This window comes from Stegostoma tigrinum, chromosome 18, assembly GCF_030684315.1.
Source record: "Stegostoma tigrinum isolate sSteTig4 chromosome 18, sSteTig4.hap1, whole genome shotgun sequence".
In the NCBI taxonomy this organism is placed as follows: domain Eukaryota; kingdom Metazoa; phylum Chordata; class Chondrichthyes; order Orectolobiformes; family Stegostomatidae; genus Stegostoma; species Stegostoma tigrinum.
The window spans coordinates 10,076,651-10,097,637 of record NC_081371.1 but is presented as its reverse complement, the minus strand read 5'-3'; the positions used below and the strand labels follow the sequence as shown (position 1 = coordinate 10,097,637).

Below are 20,987 nucleotides of genomic sequence, written 5' to 3'. Positions count from 1 at the left end.
AATGGAGGCTAGAGAACTTGGGGAAATAAATATTGATGTTTTGAAAACAGTTCACGTTACAGAAGAGGAAGTGCTGGAAGTCTTAAAAAAATATGAAGGTGGATAAATCCTCAGGACCTGATCTAGTGTATCCTAGGATGTAGTGGGAAGTTAGGGAGGAAATTGCAGGGCTACTTGCAAAAATATTTATGTCATCTGTAACTACGGATGAGGTGCTGGATGACCAGAAAGTCACTAATTTTGTGCCTTTGTTTAAGAAGGGATGTGAGAAGAAGCCTGTGAACTCAGATCTGTGAGCCTGACTTTGGTGGGTAAGTTGTTTAGAAGTGATTCTGAAAGATACGGTCTTTATGCATTTGGAGAGGCAAGGAATGATCAGGGATAGTCAGCATGTTTTTGTGTGAGAGAAATTGTGTCGCGCAAACCCGTGATTGAGTTTTTTTTAAAGAAGTAACCAAGAAGATTGAGGGCAGCACGGTAGACATTGGTTACTTGGACTTTAGCAAAGATTCTGACACGGTTCCACATGGTAGACTGATTAGTAAAGTTAGATCACATGGGATTCGGGGGACTTTACCAATTGGATACAAAACTGGATAAATGGCAGGAGACGGTGTGGTGATGGAGGGGTGTTTTTCAGACTGTGGGCCTGTGACAAGCGGATCCACTAGGACCGGTGCTGGGTCCATTTTTCTTTATCGTTTATATAAATAATGTGATTGAGAATATAGAAAGCATGGTTGGTAAGCTTGCAGATCATGCAAAAATTAGTGGTATTGCGGACAATGAGGAAGGCTATTTAAGATTACAAAGAGATCTTGATCAGTTGGGTCAGTGAGGTGAAGACTAGCAGATTGAGTTTAATGTGGATAAATGCAAGATTTTGTATTTTGGGAAAACAAATAAGGACAGAACTTAGACAATTAAAATTAGGGCCTTGGTTAGTGTTGTAGAACAGAAACACCCAAGGGCTCAAGTATATAATTCTTTGGAGTTTGCTTCACATAATAACAGGATTGTTAAGAAGGCATTTAGCATACTTGCCTTCATTGCTCAGTCCTTTTGAATGTAGGAGTTGGGAAGCCATGTTGAGGTTGCACAGGACTTTGGTGAGACCTCTTCTGGAGTACTGTGTCCAGTTCTGGTTGTCCTGTTTTAGGAAGGATATTATTAAACTGGAGTGGGTTCAAAGAGATTTACCACGATGTTGCTGGGAATGGAGTGTGAGTTATAAAGAGAGGTAGGATAAGCTGGGACTTTGTTCACTCAAATGTAAGAGGTTGAGGGGTAGCCTTTACAGAGGTGTATAAAATCAAGAGGGGAGTTGATCAGGTGAATGGCAGATGTCTTTTGTCTGCGGTAGGTTATTTCAAAACTAGGGGGCATATTTTTAACGAGAGGAGAAAGATTTTTAAAAATGAGGGGCATTTTTTTTTTGCAGTGGTTCATGCGTGGAGTGCAGAGGAAGGGGTGTATGTGGGTACAGTTATAGTATTTAAAAGACATTTAGAACATAGAACAATACAGTGCCGAACAGGCCCTTCGGCCCTCAATGTTGCGCCGACCTGTGAACTAATGTAAGCCCGTTCCCCAACACTATCCTGCCATCATCCATATGCTTATCCAAGGACTGTTTAAATGCCCCGAATGTGGCTGAGTTAACTACATTGGTAGTAGATAAGTATATGATCGAGTAATGTTTGGAGGGATGTGGGCCAAGTTGGAGCAGGTGGGACTAGTTTAGTTTGGGATTATTGTCAGCACAGACTGGTCAGACAAAAGGGTCTCTTTCTGTGCTGTTTGACTCTTGGGTTTGGCAAGGGTTATAGACCCCAGGCACATAAATTGGGTTGAGGCACAGGTAAGACATGATCTAAGTGGATGGCAGAACAGAGGGAGGGGATGAATGTCTACTATGTTCCAATGCATCTGTGTTAAAGACTGGTGATTTTTGCTTTATTTTGCTAACTTTGTAATTCTGTTCCATATTTCATTTGGTTAACAGCTGGTTCGTTGACTCTGCCATCCCCATCCTCAATGTTAGATTAAGGGTTTATCACAGAAATGTATTTTGATGTAAAATTTGGCTTGAGAAGAAATAGGTTTTGCTCTTCAGTCTGAGATGTTTGTTTGAATTAACACAGGAATAATGCCCTTTCTACACTATTACTGATCTAAGGGACTTCTAAGTAATTTTAAGTTGTGGAAATAATGTTAAACTGGTGCTATCAATTTGGTCTCTGACAAGAGACATTGACTGTTTAACCTTTGAATTTAAAATTAAAAGTATCCCCCACTCTCAATCAGTCCTGAGCATGGGAAATGGAACCTGTCATCTTTCGATGCTTTAAGATAGAAGTCAACACTAAGTGATATCAAGCTCCGAGACCTAGGACTCTGGATCCTCGACTTGCTGACCCGCAGACCCTGTAAGGTTAGGTCACAATATCACAATAAACCTCAGCACTGGTGTCCCACAAAGCTGCGTAACTAGGTCTTTAATGTATTTGGTGGAGACATAGAATCCCTGCAGTGCAGAAAGAGACCATTCGATCCTTCAAGTCTGCACCAGCCCTCTGAAGAATATCCCACCCGGACCCATCCTCCTACTCTCTGACCTCTCTGATGAAGGGTCTAGAACCGCAATGTCAGCTTTTGTGCTTGGCCTGAGTATGGCAACTGCTCTGTCCAAGACCACAAGAAATTAGAGTTGTGAATACAGCCCAGTCCGTCAGGGAAACTAGCCTTTCTTCCGTTGGCTCGGTTTATACTCTCCATTGTTTCGGGGAAAGCAGCCAACGTAATCAAAAAGCCTGCTCACCCTGGCTATACACTCTTCCACCCTCATCCATTGAGTTGAAGCTATAACAGTTTGAAAACAAGTACCAACAGATTCAAGAAGAGCTTCTTCACCACTGTTATCAGAGTTATCAACAGACCTGTCATGTATCAAAGTTGATCTTTCTCTATACCTTCTCTCTGTAGTTGTAACACAATATCCTGCATTTGTTCTATTACCCTGATGTACTGAAGTGACATATGATCTTATGATTACCATGTGAAACAATACTTTTGCTATATCTTGGTACATTGAATCTATCAAACATCCAGCTGAGCTGTGCTTGACTTGGAGTTGCTGATACTGGCACTAGGTGCCAAAGTGGAAGTCTTCTACTATAATGCTGACATCTCTTAACTTAGAGAGAAAATTAAGTAAAATAATGACAGTGTGGTTAGGAATTTGAATTGAGATTTAGTAGAGGGCAAGTTGTGACCCACAGATTTTTCTTCATAATTTCCTGGTCTGGCTCATTTTGATTCCATTTGAAGTGTAGGATTTTGTGTGATGACAATCTCTGATTTAAACTGTAGTAAATTTAATAATGTATTCAATATTAAATATGGTTTATTACGGTTGAGGCCAGTGTGCATGTACCTGCGAGTTACTGATGATGTCAGCCTGAACTGTTGAAATTGTAATGATTTGTTATAAATGTGGTGTTAGGACCTGAAAGAAATGTGGTATAAATTAGGTTGTACTGCAGTCCAAGGCCAAATGTGTTAGTTGTCAGCATCTAAAAATTGTAGATTAAGTATTGAGGTTGCATTGCTGTGATGCCTTTTTAAAGATTAATTCTAAACCACTATTAGAAAGGAAAGATGCTTATAATTGTAAAAGTTTTAATAAACACTTGTATTTTGCACAGTTTTGCTAATGCTTAACAATATTTTTTTTGCCTTTTTACTGTAAAAAATTAGAATGGTTTTAATTTTAGCTTCTCAGCTGTTAGTTGTGAAGATCTAAAGTCCCCATGAGCAGATTTTAATATATATTATCTAAACATGTTACAGGTTATGTAACTGCAGCATATCAGTCGATCTATTAAAGTGTATTATCAGCTTGGTGCATTTTTTCCAATGAATATTCATGAAATATTGCAGATTGCAGCCAACATTTGGAATTGGATGATATTTACCTAATGGTTCTTCTTTAAAAGTAGACTCGTCTAATCCAGTTATTAATAACACCAACTCTTAGCCATAAAGTTGCTGCTGAGGCAATATCAGAAGACTGAATTTTCTGAGACAGTGATTTGCTGTTACAATACTTGTCTACGTTATAACTTCCATGTGTAGGTGCCCTATTTGAATCTGAGGGATGAGGTAGGTTGAAGATGGTCAGGCCAGCAAAACAACAGTCAAGACTTTTTATAATTGGTTTGAATATATTTATGTTACAACATGAATCAGTGTGCCAGTGGAAAAGCTAACAGGACAACAATCCTATTACAGCTGCTTTGTTTGTGTACTGTTTAATTTTGCACTTGGAGTTTTAAAATTTCTCCTTGCTGAATAAGATGACAATTTGATTAAGCCTGTTTTATACAGTAATTGCTTCATTTTCATTGAAAACTCTGGTTTAATACTTAATTCATATGACATTAAACATTTTAGTTATACTGTCTGCAGTAATTACAGCTTTGACCTTAGATTTCACATATAGATAACTACTAAACCAATTTGAGCAGATGTTGCCAGAGGCTGTCTTTGTAAATACTACTTGGTTCTCCTTTAAAAGCCTGTGGTAAAATTTTGTGTGGTTTTTATTTTCCACTTAATGCATTAATTGAAAATCAGAAGCAAATTTTACTAGTTTGAAGAATTCCTCCAAAATAAACTCCATGTAAAGACAACTGGTACTGCGCTACTGAATTAATCACAATACAAAATCCGACCTATAAAGAAAGGAATATTAGTAAATGGGGCATTGGTTATTTTAACTTTATTGCTTCCAGTAACACTCATTGGTTATACCCTTGCCTTACAGAGGACTGGTCAAGTGATGAATGTGGGATACTGCTGCATTTAAAATAGGTTTTCACAGAGGTGGGGGTGGGGGTGGGGTTGATTATGTGCATGTTGTCTCTCAGCTGTTCTCTTTCTCATGCAGATCCATGTTAAAATCCAGCTGACAATGATGAGGTACAAGTATCTTTTTTTTCTCGCTATAACATTCAAAGTGAATAAGATTATCTGAGTCTGAATGTTCATGGCTATGAGTTCACAGCACTATTACAATTCATGACAAATTAGCAACTAAGATCATTCAGAGAGACCTAAGTGACACTTAATGTGGGGTGTGAAAGCATTTGTTTAAAGCCACGATGGTAAGGTGAGAGAGTTCATTTCTATTTGTAGCTGATGTTCATTATTTATATCCAAATAAGGAAAAAAGTGCACAATATGCTTCTTTCTTCGACTGAACCCGTACAAGCGGCAACTACGAAACACATTTGGCAACCTGAAATAAAGTTCTGCAGAAGAAAAATCTCATCCATAAAATTGATGAGCCTCCATTTCTGAACTCTTCAATCTTGTCCTTTTGCCTTCTAAGCCAACAGATGTTTTTAATGCTCATGGGTTGAATATGCAGAAGTTGTTGAGGAAATGATTTGTGCAATATATATACACTTGGAAGATTTTCACCCCAATGTTAAAGTGCCTCCATTGTCTCTCCTGTCTGTTTCTGTAATGTCTTCTAGTGTCACAACCCTTAGAAATCTATTTTCCAGTTCTGGCCTCTTATACTTTCTTTCCTTGAATTTACTCCCTGATCAACTACTGTACTTTTAAGATGATACTTAAAACCTATCGTTTTGACCGAGTTTTTGGTCCTCTGTCATCAAACCTCCTTAAGTTCCTTGGTGTCAAATTTTATTTGATCATGCTCTTGTGAAATGCTTAGGGGCATTTTACTGTGTTGAATGCAAATTATTGTTGTTGATACTGGATTGCACGTTGCCTGAAATGCTTCTTTGGGGTTCTGTGATGGCCAAATGGCTTCACTTTTATTCCTTGGGCTTTTTCATTTACTTTGAATGTTGCATATTAATGCCATGTTCAGAAGAATTTTCCTTACTGTAATATTTAGTTTATGCTCATTCCAACTTTCTTGGTTATGATCAAGGCAAATATTTATGGATGGTCAAATTTAATGTAAAATTGAACCAAAATGTTTTTAACTTAAAAATTTTAAGTTCATTAAAACCAATATTGTCTTACCTGTTTCATAGTTCTTCAATTTAGAAATGAATATTAGTGTTGCTCTTAGGTACGGATTGAGTTTGAATGCTATGTCGCTGTTCCCAGCCCATCTTTGTCTTTTCCATGAGGTTGATGGTGCATGAAGCAAACTCAATGCTTTCTCCCCTCTCTAGTGTAGAATAAACAAAGGCTGTTAAATAACAAAGAGATAATGGATAATCTTACCTGGTTAAAGAAAGAATGTGGTGCCCAGGAAGTCGAGGAGAAAGGGCAGCATACTTTTAAAAAGTTGTCAGTAGACTCAACAGTTCAAGTACATCTTGATGGCTCTTCTTGTGACATTTGCTAGTTTGTTATCTGTTTTCCTGCCAATTTGTTCTGCTTTTCAACATTTCCCAACATTTCAAAGGGCCAGAACAGCGAAAAATTCTGCTCCAAGGATGGTGCAGAGGAAGAGTGAGATACAGGCAAAGATCCTGGGATATGGTTTTTGTGATTTCTGAATCAACTGACTATTATTCATATGTATGTCTTAACACTAAATGTTGACAGATTATCTTATTGCAGTAGTGGGGAAATTACAATCAAAGCTATCCTCTTTTAATGCAGCTGTGTATTTTCTGATAACCATGAAGAGCAGGCATGTTAGCTGATCTTTGTTCTTCCGAGCTGTCAGCATTGAGGCTATATTTAGTCCATTATCATTTCAGGTAAGATCAGCCAACTCAATATTAGCATGGATTGGATCTGGGACTTTACTAGTCGTTGGAACTGAGCTAAATTTACTTAGCAAGTAGAACTTTTTATTCTGTCAATCTTGGCAATGTGTTTTTGTATTCTTAATTATTTCTGTGTTGTGTTCTTATACACAAATTTGTGCACCACCCTCCAAACACCATTTTCTTTGTATCTTTTTGGTTTTCCATTTGAGGACTGAAGTGCATAATAACTATGTATTTTGATCTAGGCCATTTATTTGTAAGCTTATTCTTCATCAAGATAACATACCCAGCAATAGACAGCTTTTTAACCAGAATACTGGTTTGTTTTCCAATAGAGTTCACTGCTTGTGAAATATTTCCACTTATTTTATTCCCTCTTTTCTCATTGCTGAAAAACCCATTTCTGCATGTTTCACAATGTGGAGCTGGAGGAACAGAGCAGGAAAGTTGTTGATTGGGACCCTTCTTCAGAACATTATCTATCTATCTTACTATCTCTACATGTTTCAGTTTCCCTTTGGTATATAATTGAAAAGGCTATTACTTATGTGATCTATGTCTGAAAATCAAACTATTCTGTAACTGGATGAACGATTATACAAGAGTGTGATATTATTAATTGATCTTTACAGTCAATTACACATCTGGTGGAGATTGTTACCCAGGTTCTAGGAAATTGCCGGAGATCATCTATCTCAACATAAAATGTAGACTGACAAATTTTAAGAAAAAGGTCAAGTTGCCGTAGTCCTCATCAACCATAGGACTACTGTCTCATTAGCGAAAGATGACTGTTGGTGGTTTAACCTGAAGGTCACCGTGCCTCAAGTGAAGATAAAAGTTCATGGTAGCCTCAGTTAGTGCTCTAATTGAACCCATGCTGTTGGCATCTCAAACTAGCCACCCAGCCAACTGAGCTAACTGACGCTCAAATTGATAATGGGCCCTGTCTATTTAGTTTGTGTAAGTTATTAATTGGATAAATGTGCTGGGCCATCAACAATATTGAGTTTCACTTGTATAGTAACTCCAATGTAGAAAGAAAAGTCATATTTCATTTGACAGTGAAAATGTTACCGGCATTGAACATTAGGTTGGCATAATAGGAGATGACATGTCAGCAATATGGAATTGTAAGACAAACATTTAGAGATAAAACTCCAGATGTACTGTTCAGGATTAGAAACAGGATTAGAAAAGATCAGATCTTTTTTAAAAAATCCACTGCCGTGGCAGCCTCCTCCAGGCCAGGAACCTATGCAGCCAGCCGTAAAGTGAATCGGTGTTGAAACCTTTTGCCTTTATCATGGTCATTCCTACTACAGTTCAAGCTTTAAAGTTCACAAGAAAACTTCTGCAGCCACTGAGAGAAGTATAGAAATATTCTTCTTTGACTGCAGAATTTGAGTATTGCAGAAAAACTTGCAGTTTTTCAAAGCATTTTGTCTTGCAATTGTCAGGACATTTTCCAAGAATACAAATTCTCAAGGAAAACCAGCATTTGTAATGCATTAGAGGAAAGAGCTGATTGGTTGTCAAGTGGAATCTGAATGGTAGAAATATTGCCACGGAGAATGCATTCACTAATGCTGATTGACAGTTAAGATTTGAGGCTCTGTTAAATTTACTCTGGTCAGGGCATTGCCCTGAGAAATAAGCCAGTGAATGCTGTCTTCTTGAGGCGTTTATTATTTGTCTACAAGGAATAGGGCCTTGTGAACAGATCCAGCAAATGACTATTCTCCATTTTGTTCGTGTAACATAGTTGAAATGCTAGTACGTGTTCTTTCTGTCTGAAAAGAACAGGGCCAGGCGTTGTAATATATGTAGCTTTCACATGCAAATTTCATGCTCATTCAGGATTATCCAGCAAATATTGTCCAATTATAGAATTACATCTAATGTTAGACACTGTTCCAAGTTGTACGAGCAAGTGCTAGTAGTCTGTGGTCATATCTTGCAAGCAGTCAAAGGGATATGTTGTTTGATACAACCTGCTGTCTTTAGGGCATACAGCCTACATACCTGACATCCCATTGACACTGAAATTCACCATCTTACTCACTTGTGTGATAGACAAAATGTCTTTTTGGCTTGATGGCAGCATTCTTGTTGATAGCAAATACCACCCATGTTACTACACTGTAGCAGCCAGTATCATCTTTAGGCTGTGCAACTGTGCAGCCACTCAAATGTTCTGAATGTGCTGGCTAGAAAGCGAATGCATTCGCTTCCCAATTTTTTTTTGGAATATTTGCCTCGCGTGGACTTCGGAAGTCTGCCACCAAAGAAAATAGTGTTGGTCACAGCATGAAATAGCTAGCTTCACTTGTTAATCAAAACTTTGGGGATACCTTAACCTAAACTCATGGAAGGCAATAAGATGGTCACTCTTGGTGGGAGATTATTTTGGATTACCTAGATTATTTTGGATTACCCAGGATGAGTGAAGTATTGTAATAATTGATGAAGCTGGCTTTTTCACACAGCTACAATGCAAGCTGCAAAGACTGGTGAATTGTATCAAACATTGTCATAGTTACTGGCCAACCACAACTAGACTGCATTTGTAAAATTCGCAACACATTATTAAGTGTAACTTTACAATTGGATAGTGTTGCGAAGCTGGTGCAGTACTTGTGGATTGGAAGGCAGGACATTAGGATTTGTTTGTAAAATGTTAAGTGGGGGAAGAGTGCATGATCCCTTTTAAATGGTGTGTTTTTGTTTAGGCTTGGAGATTTTTAAAAAATTGTCTGCAGGCAGCAGCAGATGCACAGCGTTCTTGAAATTGAAACATTATCAAAAGGCTATGCTGATGGCAGACAAAACAGCAGCATTTTTACCAAGAGAACAGGTTTTTGAATTTAGCCAATTAATTTAAATCAGACCCTAGACACCAAAGCCAAAATTAAGTTTAAATCTGATGATGTTGATAATCTCAGACCAATCCTATTGTAAGAAATTAATAAGCCATCAAGGGTATAAAAGAAGAGGGCATTTGAAAATCGGTGTGGGAGTAAACTGCCCCATCGGTTAAGAGAACAACCGTCAACAGCCATCAACTCTTAAACCAAGAGAAAATCATCAGCCCTCTCAGAAACCTCTCAAATCCCAGAGTAAGCATCATCTATATAAAGCTACTATTACACTCTTAGCTAATATTGCTGACACAGGAATTCAACAGAGAAAAGCTTTCCTGAATGAAAAACTGCAGAGAAGGCAAATAACATTCTGGAAGACTTATCTTGGCTGTAATTTTGAAAGATAATTTATAATTTTTAAATTAATTTAGATTTCTATGAGTGGGCCTTGTATCTGTTGGAACAGCATGCTATTAGAATTTTGTTTTATTTGGTAGTAATTAGTAGTTAACCAGGAATGATTTGATTCGTTAGTAGTTCTGCTAATTTGTTAACTGTTAGATAAATAAATTGTTACTTGTTGCTTATAAAGCGAGTATCAGAGAGTTTGTTTCATTTAGCTATCCCCGCTGTAACAGAGAACATTTGCTGGATAATTCTAGATGTGTGAGGAGTTGAGCTGGCGAACAATTTAGGCGTAACACTCTTGTGCAAACTGGAAGTCAAATGTATTTATATGCAAGGCCCTGCACTTTGCAGAAAGAACAGTGTGCCTGTTTCAAGTCAACAAAACAGCTATTGCTGGTTGATATCTTAGGGCATTGCCTTGGCCACATGTCTTGATTATAGACTTAGTGATGTGCAAACCAAAAAAGGTGAGAAAAAAACTCTTACACAACCAGTAGTTAGAGTATAGAAGGCAATGCCTGGAATTGTGGTGGAGGCGGGTTCAGTTGAGGCATTCATGAGGACAGGGATGATTTCTGGATCATACTGGTGTGCCAGAATAGGGGAAAAAGCAGGAGATTGGCACTAGATATCAGAGCCAGTGCAGATATGATAGACAGAATGGCTTTATCAGTGCCATAATTTTTTGAAAATTTAGCAAACCCTATCTGTTAACTATCAAACAGCATTAATGTGGATTCTTCGTGTTAATGCCTTTTACTAATCTGTACTTTACTCATTCAGTAATAATGCTTGCTTTCCTTAAGAATTTGTTTTCTTATGAAATGTCCTGATGAGCACAAGCCAAAAAGTTTCTACAAAATGTGTCTTTTTTTCCACCAGTGCCTAAGTGTGTAAGTTAGTTAGTGGATAGGGTACCAGATGGGGTGTGATGGAGAGGGTTAAGGGCACAAGTTGGGGAGCAATAGGGATATGAAGGGATACCAGGTGGGTGAGAGAGTAGATCACATGTGTTGTGGAGGATATGTGGCTCACATTGGGGTCAATCCAGCTTTGGGTATGGGGTCTTGCCCCACACCCAATGTAATGGCCAAGAGGTGTATCAAGTGGTTTTGGTTTGTGAGAAGTAAGAGGATGTTGGGTCAGAAAGAAGGCGATCAAATCTGAGTTAGATGATTGCTGAAGTCTGGAGTCATCATGTCTAGTGGGGAGAAGGAAGTGTCAGGCCTGGGGATGAGGGAAGAGTCTGGTATATACATATGGTCAGGTTGGTGGGCTGCATATCCTGTTGTGGAGGCCGATGGGTAGTGGTGGTAGCTGTGGTTCGGGTTTTGGTGGTTTTTCCCATCCAAAAGGGCAGCTTAATAATTCTCACGGTTTTAATTCCTCTAACGTTTGCAAGCTACGTCAGTCAGAATATTCTGAAGCCTCCATGTCTAACTCCTGAGTTGGGGACTTCTTTGGAGGCTTCTAAACACAATTTGAATTTTCAACATCCAAACAAATTCTGAGGTTTATGCTGCTTTGGGATTACCACATAGCCCCAGCATGCGACCTCAGTCTGCGCATGGTCTGGTCAAAGGAAACAGCCAGAAGGTTTATGAGGGGAGTTTCAGAATGTAGGACTGAGGTAAGTTAAGGCTGTGCTATTAGTAAGAGAACAAAGGGCACCAAAGCACAGATTCAGAAGGGCTTAGGGGTTAGAAAGAGGCGCAAGAGTGAACAGAATAGTGGAGAGATGTGGTGAAGTGAGACTGGAGGAAGTTTTTTTAGAAAAGTATAAAGATTTGAATTTGTTCCATGAAGAATACAGGGCTCGTATTTTATAACTTAATCAATCTTGGGACAAGTATGATTTGAATCATTGAAACCCGACCTTATGGAAGCAGGCCATTCAGCCCATCATGTCCACACTGAACCTCTGAAGGACACCCCACCCCGTGCCTGTAACCTTGCATTTCTTATGGCTAATCTGCTTAGCCATGGCTAATGCACATCGCTGAACACCACAGGTAGTTTAGAAGGGCCAATCCACGCAACCTGCTTTTTAAGGACAGTGAAGCACCTGGAGGAAACCCACGCAGACATGGGAGAAATTTGGAACGTTCACACAGACAGTCACCCAAGTCCCTGGCTCTGTGAGGCAACAATATTAACCACTGAGATGTGATGAAGGTTTGAATAAGCATGGCTTGTTGCTGGGAAAGTTGCAATTTAATCTTTGTGCCTCATTTGCTCTCAAATCTTTTTAGGCTGGAACAAAGATTTTTATGGTGATTTATGACTGCTGAGCGGTGTTGGCTCAGGGGAGGGAGGAGATCTGTTTGAATGATTTGGAGTTTCATAAACCACAGTATTACTAGTTCTTAATTTTTTAAAATTCTTGACAACTTCAATTGTCTTGCCACATCAGTTAATTGAAAGGTAGAACATAGTTTTGCTGTTACAGTCAGATAGTATCATCATTTTGTGGTGGTTGTATGTTCCTCATAATCTAAATAAGACAGTTGTTATAAAATACTGAAGATACGACTGCCAAAGCTTTATAAAACAAAGTTACCATCCAGTGCTAAGTACACTGATATCTGTGATAGTGATAGTAGGCATAATTTATTTCATGACTCTGGTCGGGGATGTAGGTTGGTAACCATGCGAGTCTGACTTTGTACCTAATGGATGGTTCTTGAATGAAGCCTTGGAAAGTGGTTGGGTTCTATGGAACACAGTGCAAGTATGAGTTGCTGTCTTTGAGAGAAAGAGAAAAAAAATGGAGAATACATAATGAATGTGAGATTGGCCTTATTCCGGAGGATAGAATACAATTAATTGCGGCACGATTGCAGTAGCATCTCATGCAGTTCACCGCTATTCTGTTAAATTGACTAGATGTTTCATCTGAATTGCTTCCAGTGTATATATAAGTTTAAGAAACGCCTTTAGCAACCATTATTTTGTCACTGCTTTTCTTTTTTAAAAAAAGCAAAGTATTATGAATGCTGGAAATAAATAAAAACAGAAAATGGGAAATTCTCAGGTGCTGTGGCAGAATTGGTAGAGAGAAACTTTGGATAAATATTTCCGATTTTTGGACCTTCACCTGATTCGAATAAAGATCGCAGACCTGAAATATTAACTGATTTGTCTGCACTGATGCTACCTGACCTTCTGAGAATTTCGGAAATTATCTGTTTATATTTTACATTCGCCATTACTTCGTGTACTGAAGCTAAGCTCTCAGATGTGAAAGCTCAAATTCTATCATCTTTCAAGAAGGAAAAGCATTACTGTCATTGTCAATGGTTGACAAAATTTACTGAAGTATGTGGCCATTTTAAAATAAATTTGAAAGTTACATTGAAATTACCTTAATTTGCTTATTGTTTTGGCCACTTGGAATTATTAGTCCTGATTTGAATCTGCAGCCTGACTGTGGTTGTTCTCTTGCGAAATGTTTCTGTCTTTATTTGCTCGAAGAGGACATGTCTGGAACAGGGCAGTAGATGCATCAATGCAGTTGATAATTTTTTCATTCTAACTTTGACCAAATGCTTTACTTCTGCTTAATACCCATGATGGTCAACTGATGTCAGAAGTATGCTTCCTGCAATCCTTAACTGGTGTACCAGGTGCAACAATGTCTTATGCTATCAATTCTAGTTCCACCTGCTCTTGTGGAGAACTTTTCATTTCTCTGTTTGTATTTTTCCTAATGCATGCTTTTCCTCTCCTGTCCTTTTCTGCTTTAACATACTGCATATATGTGTTTCCTTTCTATTCTTATTTTGTTGCTGCAGACCGTGCTATGGTGGGATAGCAAAACAATCAGGATGCCAGAGGTAAGTCATAGTAAAGGATCTCTTTGATCCAACTTAATCCACATATCTTGGACCTTTTCTTGCCATTAACTGGCTTTATTTACATTAATTGGTTAGTTGGATGTGTCTTGATTCTAAAAATGATGCCTTTTTGCTTTCGAACAAGAAGTTCAATCAGATTCCTATTTAAAGTAATGTAACTTTTGATTAATTCTACATGAAGGCCTTCACAGGGCCAATATTGCACACAAATGAGTTAAGCCATTGTTGCACAAGTCCAGAAGTACTGTACGATTGTGTCAGTTTACCCACAATTGCTCATTTCATTTCTTACATGCTCTGCATTTAATGCAGGACTTTGTTTGGAATGTATATAATTTGAATCATGATTATCAACTTATCATCTTAACTTACTAACTTGGCAAAAATTCAATTCGCTTAGCTGCATTTACTTAACCACTAAGAAACATTATAAGTGGTGTCAGCTTGTTGCAGTTCATTACAGCCGCGGTGATATTGTATGGTACATAATTAAACCATTTTCACTGTGAAGCTGAAAAATGTTTAACATTTATGATTAAATTAAAAACTCGTCTTAAGTTAAATTGACATTCAAGTTTTTTTCAACAATTACTGCTGACTTTGGTAAATGTAATTAAAAATAATTAGGCTGAGTGTGTTCTATGATTTGGTACAGGGAAACATCAATGACCACTGCATCTTTAAGTAGATTAATAGCTCTTTTTGCTGGCTATCAACTTCTTTAAATATTAAAAAAGAAATAGCTTCAACACCTTTCTGTTTAATTCTGCTTTTCAATTCATCTTTTTCACCTCGTGACAGCCTGTGTTTCTGTGAATGTGGGCAGTGAGAGTGGGAGATGAATGGGAGAATTTGTTGCTTAGAATGTAAGAATTATGTTTAACTACAAATCTACATCAGAACTTTGGACTTCTATTTTACTTCACATTCTTAATGCTACTGGGCTTTGTAAAATTTATTAATGGAAAGGTAATCGACATAGTCTCTAGGCAATTATTTTTAGCAGAAGAGCTTTTAACCTTTCTAAATTGGTCATCAAGGTCCATCGTGGAGTTAGCATGATAGTAAGATAATGCAAGAAAAGCTAGCACTTAATTTACAGGCTCTGTGCAGTGTTCATGTTACTGAACTCATAATGCAGAGGTGGACTAATGATTCGTCAAATGTGAGTTTTAAGATTATACCAAGGCAGCCTGAGAATTTGAATTTGATTTAAAATATCTGGAAGCTAAGAGCTGTGTTAGTCACCATCACTTGGGCTGTCATGTTTATCATCAGCAGCCATTTTATCACGCAGGGGGAGATCTTGTAGAAACATAGAAGATTATGAACGGAATAGATAAGGTGGCGGCAGGGAGGTTGTTTCCGCTAGCAGGTGAAACTAGGACTAGAGGGCATCGCCTCAAAACAAAGGGAAGCAGATGTAGGAACAAGGTCAGGAGGAACTTCTTCACCCATAGGATTGTGAATCTGTGGAATTCTTTGCCCAGTGAAGCGGTTGAAGCTGCTTCACTGAATGTTTTTAAGGTGAGGGTGGATAAATTTTTGAACCGTAAAGGAATTAAGGGTTATGGTGAGTGGGCAGGCAAGTGGAGCTGACTCCAAGATCAGCCATGATCTTATTAAATTGCGGGGCAGGTTCGAGGGGCCAGATGGCCTACATTTCTTTGGATAAGAGTCCTGTCCCCAACTCTCAGACCTCTTTGCCCAACTCCATTCTTCCACCATCTGGACCCCTCCCTTCGGACTTTTACCTGCGCCCGATCTTTTCATTGAGAACTGATGAGGTGACATTAGTCGCCTCAATTTCACTGCCCCTCTCAACAAATCCAACCGATCTTCCTCTGAACTGACTGCACTCTGTGCAGTCAGATCTAACCCTAACTTTGTCATCAAGCCTGCCAATAAGGGTGGTGCTAGTGAGTTTTGAGAAGATTTGTAGCTCAGGTTGAGGTTCTGGATGTGAGTTTGCTCGCTGAGCTGGAAGGTTAGTTTTCAGACGTTTCGTCACCATTCCAGGTAACATCATCAGTGAGCCTCCGACGAAGCGCTGGTGTTGTGTCCCGCTTTCTCTTTATCTGGTTAGGTTTCCTTGGGTTGGTGATGTCATTTCCTGTTCTTTTTCTCAGGGGATGGTAGATTGGCTCCAAGTCAATGTGTTTGTTGATGGAATGCCATGCTTCTAGGAATTCTCGTGCATGTCTCTGTTTGGCTTGTCCTAGGATGGATGTGTTGTCCCAATCAAAGTGGTGTCCTTCCTTATCTGTATGTAAGGATACGAGTGATAGTGGGTCATGTCGTTTTGTGGCTAGTTGATGTTCATGTATCCTGGTGGCTAGCTTCCTGCCAGTTTGTCCAATGTAGTGTTTGTCACAGTTCTTGCAAGGTATTTTGTAGATGACGTTCGTTTTATTTGTTATCTGTATAGGGTCTTTTAAGTTCATTAGCTGCTGTTTTAGTGTGTTGGTGGGTTTGTGGGCTACCCTGATGCCAAGGGGTCTGAGTAGTCTGGCAGGGTGGTGCTGTTGTTATCTGGCATACTGACCTCTACCTTGCAGAGGCGGAGTGCCAGCTCTCGATACACCCTCCTACTTTGTCTAGACAATGACCCCACCATGGCACATCAGGCCATTGTATCCACGACTGTTATGGATCTCATTTCATCTGGTAATCTCCCTCCATCTGCTTTCAAGCTAATAGTCCCTCAACCCCGCACAGCTCACTTCTACTTCTTGCTGAAAATCCACAAACAGGACTTTCCAGGTAAACCCATTGTTTCAGCCTGCTCGTGCCCCACAGAACTCATCTGTTCCTAACTTGACTCAATCACCCCCCCCCCCCCCCATCCAATCCCTACCCACATACATCCATGATCCATCTGACGCCTTACGCTGGTTTCAAAGCTTCCAGTTGACTGGCTCCAGCCACCACCTCTTTACCATGGATGTGCAATCCCTTCACACATCCATTCCCCACCAGGATGGTCTTAGGGCTCTCCGCTTCTTCCTGGAGCAAAGACCTGAACCATTCCCGCCCTCCTCCACTTGGCCGAGCTTGTCCTCCCCCTCAACAACTTCTCTTTCAACTCCTCTCATTTTCTTCAGGTAAGCTGTGTTGCCATGGGTACCTGCATGGGCCCGAGTTATGCCTGTCTCTTCGTGGGGTACATGGAACATTCCTTGTTCCAGTCCTATTCCAGCCCCCACCCACAACTCTTTCTCTGATACACCGATGATATCGTCGATGCTGCTTCCCTCACTCATCGAGAATTGGAAAACTTCAACAATTTTGCCTCCTATTTTCACCCTGCCCTCACTTTCACCTGGTCTATCTCTGACTCTTCCCTTCCCTTCCTCGACATTTCTGTTTCCATTTCTGGGGATTGACTAGCCACTAATATCCATTACAAACCCACCGACTCCCACAGCTACCTGGACTATACATTCTCACACCCCCCTTCCTGTAAGGTCTCCCATCCCATTCTCTCAGTTCCGCCGTCTCCTTTGCATATGTTCAGATGAGGCCAACTTCGACAAGGGAGCCTCCAAAATGTCCACGTTCTTCCTCAATTGAGGATTCCCCAGCTCCGTTGTTGACAGGACTCTCAAGTTGGTCCAAACCATCTCCTGCACTTACGCCCTCACCCCTTCTCTTCCCTCCTGCAACAGCAATAGGGTTCTCCTTATCCTCTCCTGTCATCCCACCAGCATCCACATCCAGAAGATCATCAGACGCCATTGCCGCCACCTCCAGCTAGATGCCACCACCAGATACATTTTCCCCTCTCCTCCCTTGTCTACCTTCCGTAGGGACCGTTCCCTCTGGGACACCTGAGTCCATACTTCCTTTACCCCCAATACCTTCCCCTGTAACCGGCGAAGGTGCAACACTTGTGCATTTACTTCCTCCCTCCCCAGTATCCAAGGGCCCAAACATACCTTCCAGGTGAAACAACACTTCACCTGCACTTCCAAGATTCTAATTTACTGCATCCGCTGCTCACAATGTGGTCTGTACATTGGGGAAACGAAGCATCGACTTGGCGACCGCTTCACAGAACATCTACGTTCTGCTCATAAAAAAGACCCTGAACTACCTGTTGCACCACCTTGCTCCCTGGCCAACATCTCTGTCTCCGGCTTGCTCCAGTGCTCCAGTGAAGCCCAGCGTGAGCTGGAGCAACAACAACTCATTTTCTGCTTGGGAACCTGACAGCCCTCTGGACTGTTGAGTATATTGAGTTCAATAATTTTAGGGCCTAAACTCTTCTGTGTCCCAGTCCCCCACCCCACACACTAGCCTTGTTACCACATAGCCTGCCACTATACACCCACTGTTGTTAGTCACTAACAGTCCCCATTAATAACTATTCACCCTCCCAGCCTGATCGTTAGCAACTCCTTTGTCTGTCCAACTGTCTTTCTATCTCTTTGGGCTCTATCCTACCGTTTACTCCCTACCCCACGCGCCTCCCTATTTTCTGCATATAAACTGACGTTTTCCCAGCCATCATCATTCTGAGGAAGGGTCACTGGAACCAAAACGTTAACTCTGTTTTCTCCTCCGTAGATGCTGCCAGATCTGCTGAGCTTTTCCAGCAACTTGTTTTTGTGCCAGATAGCTTACTCCTGCTTAGGTTTTATGTTCTAAATAGCACTGATCATTTTCCATTGCCATATTATCGAATGACTAAGGTATTGTTTATCATCAGAGTGACAGTTATCTTGGGCTTTCTAATCAGTCAATATTCATTTAAAAAATGTTCTGCAGAGTTTAGACAATGTTGAGTCTTCAAGTGGTTTTTGTCAGTTTTTCATGCATCATTATAACACAGTTTTCTCAGTGTTCAAATTCCACATGCAGCTGCTAAGACAGTCTGTTGCTAAATTGAGATTGCCTGTGTGTTTTTTTTAAAAAAGGGATAGCAATTTAACTTGTCCAGTTTGCTGTCCTTCAAGTATAAAAGACAAGCTGTGTTACCTCCAACTTACCTGTTATTTAGGATAGAAGGCAGTACTAGTAAAAGTGAACATGAAGCTGTTGGATTGTTCTATAGAGTCAATTGGATTTTTAATGAATGGAATATGTTGTGTTTTCTGGCTGACAATTTAGCCCCTCCGTCAGTTTAGTTGATACCTAACTGTCCTCTGATGTGGCCCAGCAAGTCATTCAACTGTATTGGGTTTGAGTCGTTAAATGTCAAACTTGACAATGGTGCCCATAATCCAAGAATGAATGATTCTTAAATTGAGATTATTCATCTGAATGTTAAATTGTGACTTTTTATTTTTACCAAACTCTGTATTGAAACAGTACAAACTACAGATGGTTGTAATATTCACTAAAGACAGAGAATTTTGAAAAGAAAAGGCAGATTTGTTAGGAATAAGTATCAGTCAATATATTGTGTGCTGTCTTACACTTTGGATATATGTTTGCATTATTGGTGGAGATTTTTGTAGCTGTGTGCATGGAACATTTAACTGATATTTCTCTCTACAGATAGTATTGGGCCAGTTGTTTAGTTCCAGCCTTTTAAATTATATGAAAGTTTTTTTTAAAAATTTGAATCCTTCCCACCTCCAGCATTCAAATTGGCAGGCAGTAACTAATGGGGTGCCACAGGGATCGGTGCTGAGACTCCAGCTGTTCACAATATCTCTATTAATGATTTGGATAAGGAAACAAAATGTAACGTCTGCATGTTTGCAGATTATACCAAGTTGATTGGGAGGGTGAACTGTGATGAGGATGCAGAAATCTTCAGCATGGTTTGGACAGATTGGGTCAGGGGGCAAGTCCATGGCAGATTTAGTGTAATTTGGATAATTGTTGAGTTAATCACTTTGGAAGCAAAAACAAGAAGGCAAATTACTGTTTGAATGGCTATAAATTGGGAGAGGGGAGTGTGCAGTGGGATCTGGGTGTCCCTGGGTGTGCACCAGTTGCTGAAGGTAAGCATGCAGGTACAGCCGGCAGTGAAGAAGGAAAATGGTATGTTGGCCTTCATTGCAAGAGGTTGAGATTATAGGAGTAGGGTTGCATTGTTTGTTTCAGTTATTCAGGACCTTGGTGAGGCCACATCAAGAATATTGTGTGCAGCTTTGGCCTCCTTTTCTGAGGAAGGATGCTTTTGCTCTTGAGGGAGTGCAGCGAAAATTTACTGGGTTGATTCTGGGGATGTCAGGTCTGATGTATGAGGAGAGATTGACTAAGTTCGAATTGTTTTTGCTGGAGCTTAGATGAATGATGGGGGAGGGGGTCTCTTAGAGACTTAAAATTCCAACAGGACTAAGCAGGGTAGATACAGGGAGCTTGCTCCCTATGGGGATGTGTGTCCACAACAAGAGGTCACAGAATGAGGGTAGACCATTTAGAATGGAGATGAGGAGACATTTCTTCACCCAAAGAAGGGTGAGCCTATGAAATTCGTTACCACAGGAAGAAGTTGATGCCAAACGTTGAATGTATTCAAGAGGCGGCTAGATATAGCAGTCGATACAGGATGGAGCTGGAGGAACAAAGCAGATGGCAGCATCAGGATGAAGAGTCCAGGCCCAAAAGGTTGACTCTTTGCTCCTCTTATGCTGCCTGACCTCCTGTGTTCTTCCAGCTCCAGACTGTATCGATTCAGACTCCAGCATCTGCAGTTCTTGGTGTCTCTAGCTAAATATAGCACTTGGGGAAAATGGGATCAAAGGTTGTAGGGAGAAAGCAAGATTTGGCTATTGCATTGGACGATCAGCCATGATCATGATGAATGGCCAAGCAGACTTGAAGGGCCAAATGTCGTCATCCTGCTCCTATCTTCTATGTTTCTATTCTACTGGATACTAAAATTTTACTTTTTGGAATTGTTTGCTCCTGTTTTAATGTAATTTGAAGCAAAATTTCAGATGTTGGCTTTGGGCACTTAACCATACTACTTTTACATTCCATGGCAGTTCATTATTTAATTCCTATAGTGCTGCTGTCTTTTGCCCTATTTGTAGTGAAATGTTATTTGTAATGTTTTAAGATGTGGTTTGAGACTTGTGAAAAGAGGCAGATAAGCAAACAGCTATACACAAATCACCCAAGCAGAAGAGTGT

General features: G+C 40.0%; 1 protein-coding gene across 8 annotated transcripts in view; it reads left to right on the top strand.

Annotated features, from left to right (window-relative positions):
- Positions 1-20,987, top strand: part of yaf2 (YY1 associated factor 2) — a 176,957-nt gene that overhangs the window by 23,940 nt on the left and 132,030 nt on the right. For 3 of the 8 annotated variants that reach the window (XM_048548887.2, XM_048548882.2, XM_048548885.2), the window contains one exon: positions 13,834-13,875. The exons of 3 other annotated variants lie outside the window; for them this stretch is intronic. In XM_048548887.2, the coding sequence (XP_048404844.1) occupies positions 13,834-13,875 (42 nt within the window). Of the gene's footprint in view, positions 1-260; positions 312-4,951; positions 4,984-13,833; positions 13,876-20,987 lie in introns of all 8 variants that reach the window. 2 more of the 8 variants (XM_059652318.1, XM_048548889.2) reach the window with 2 other exon arrangements.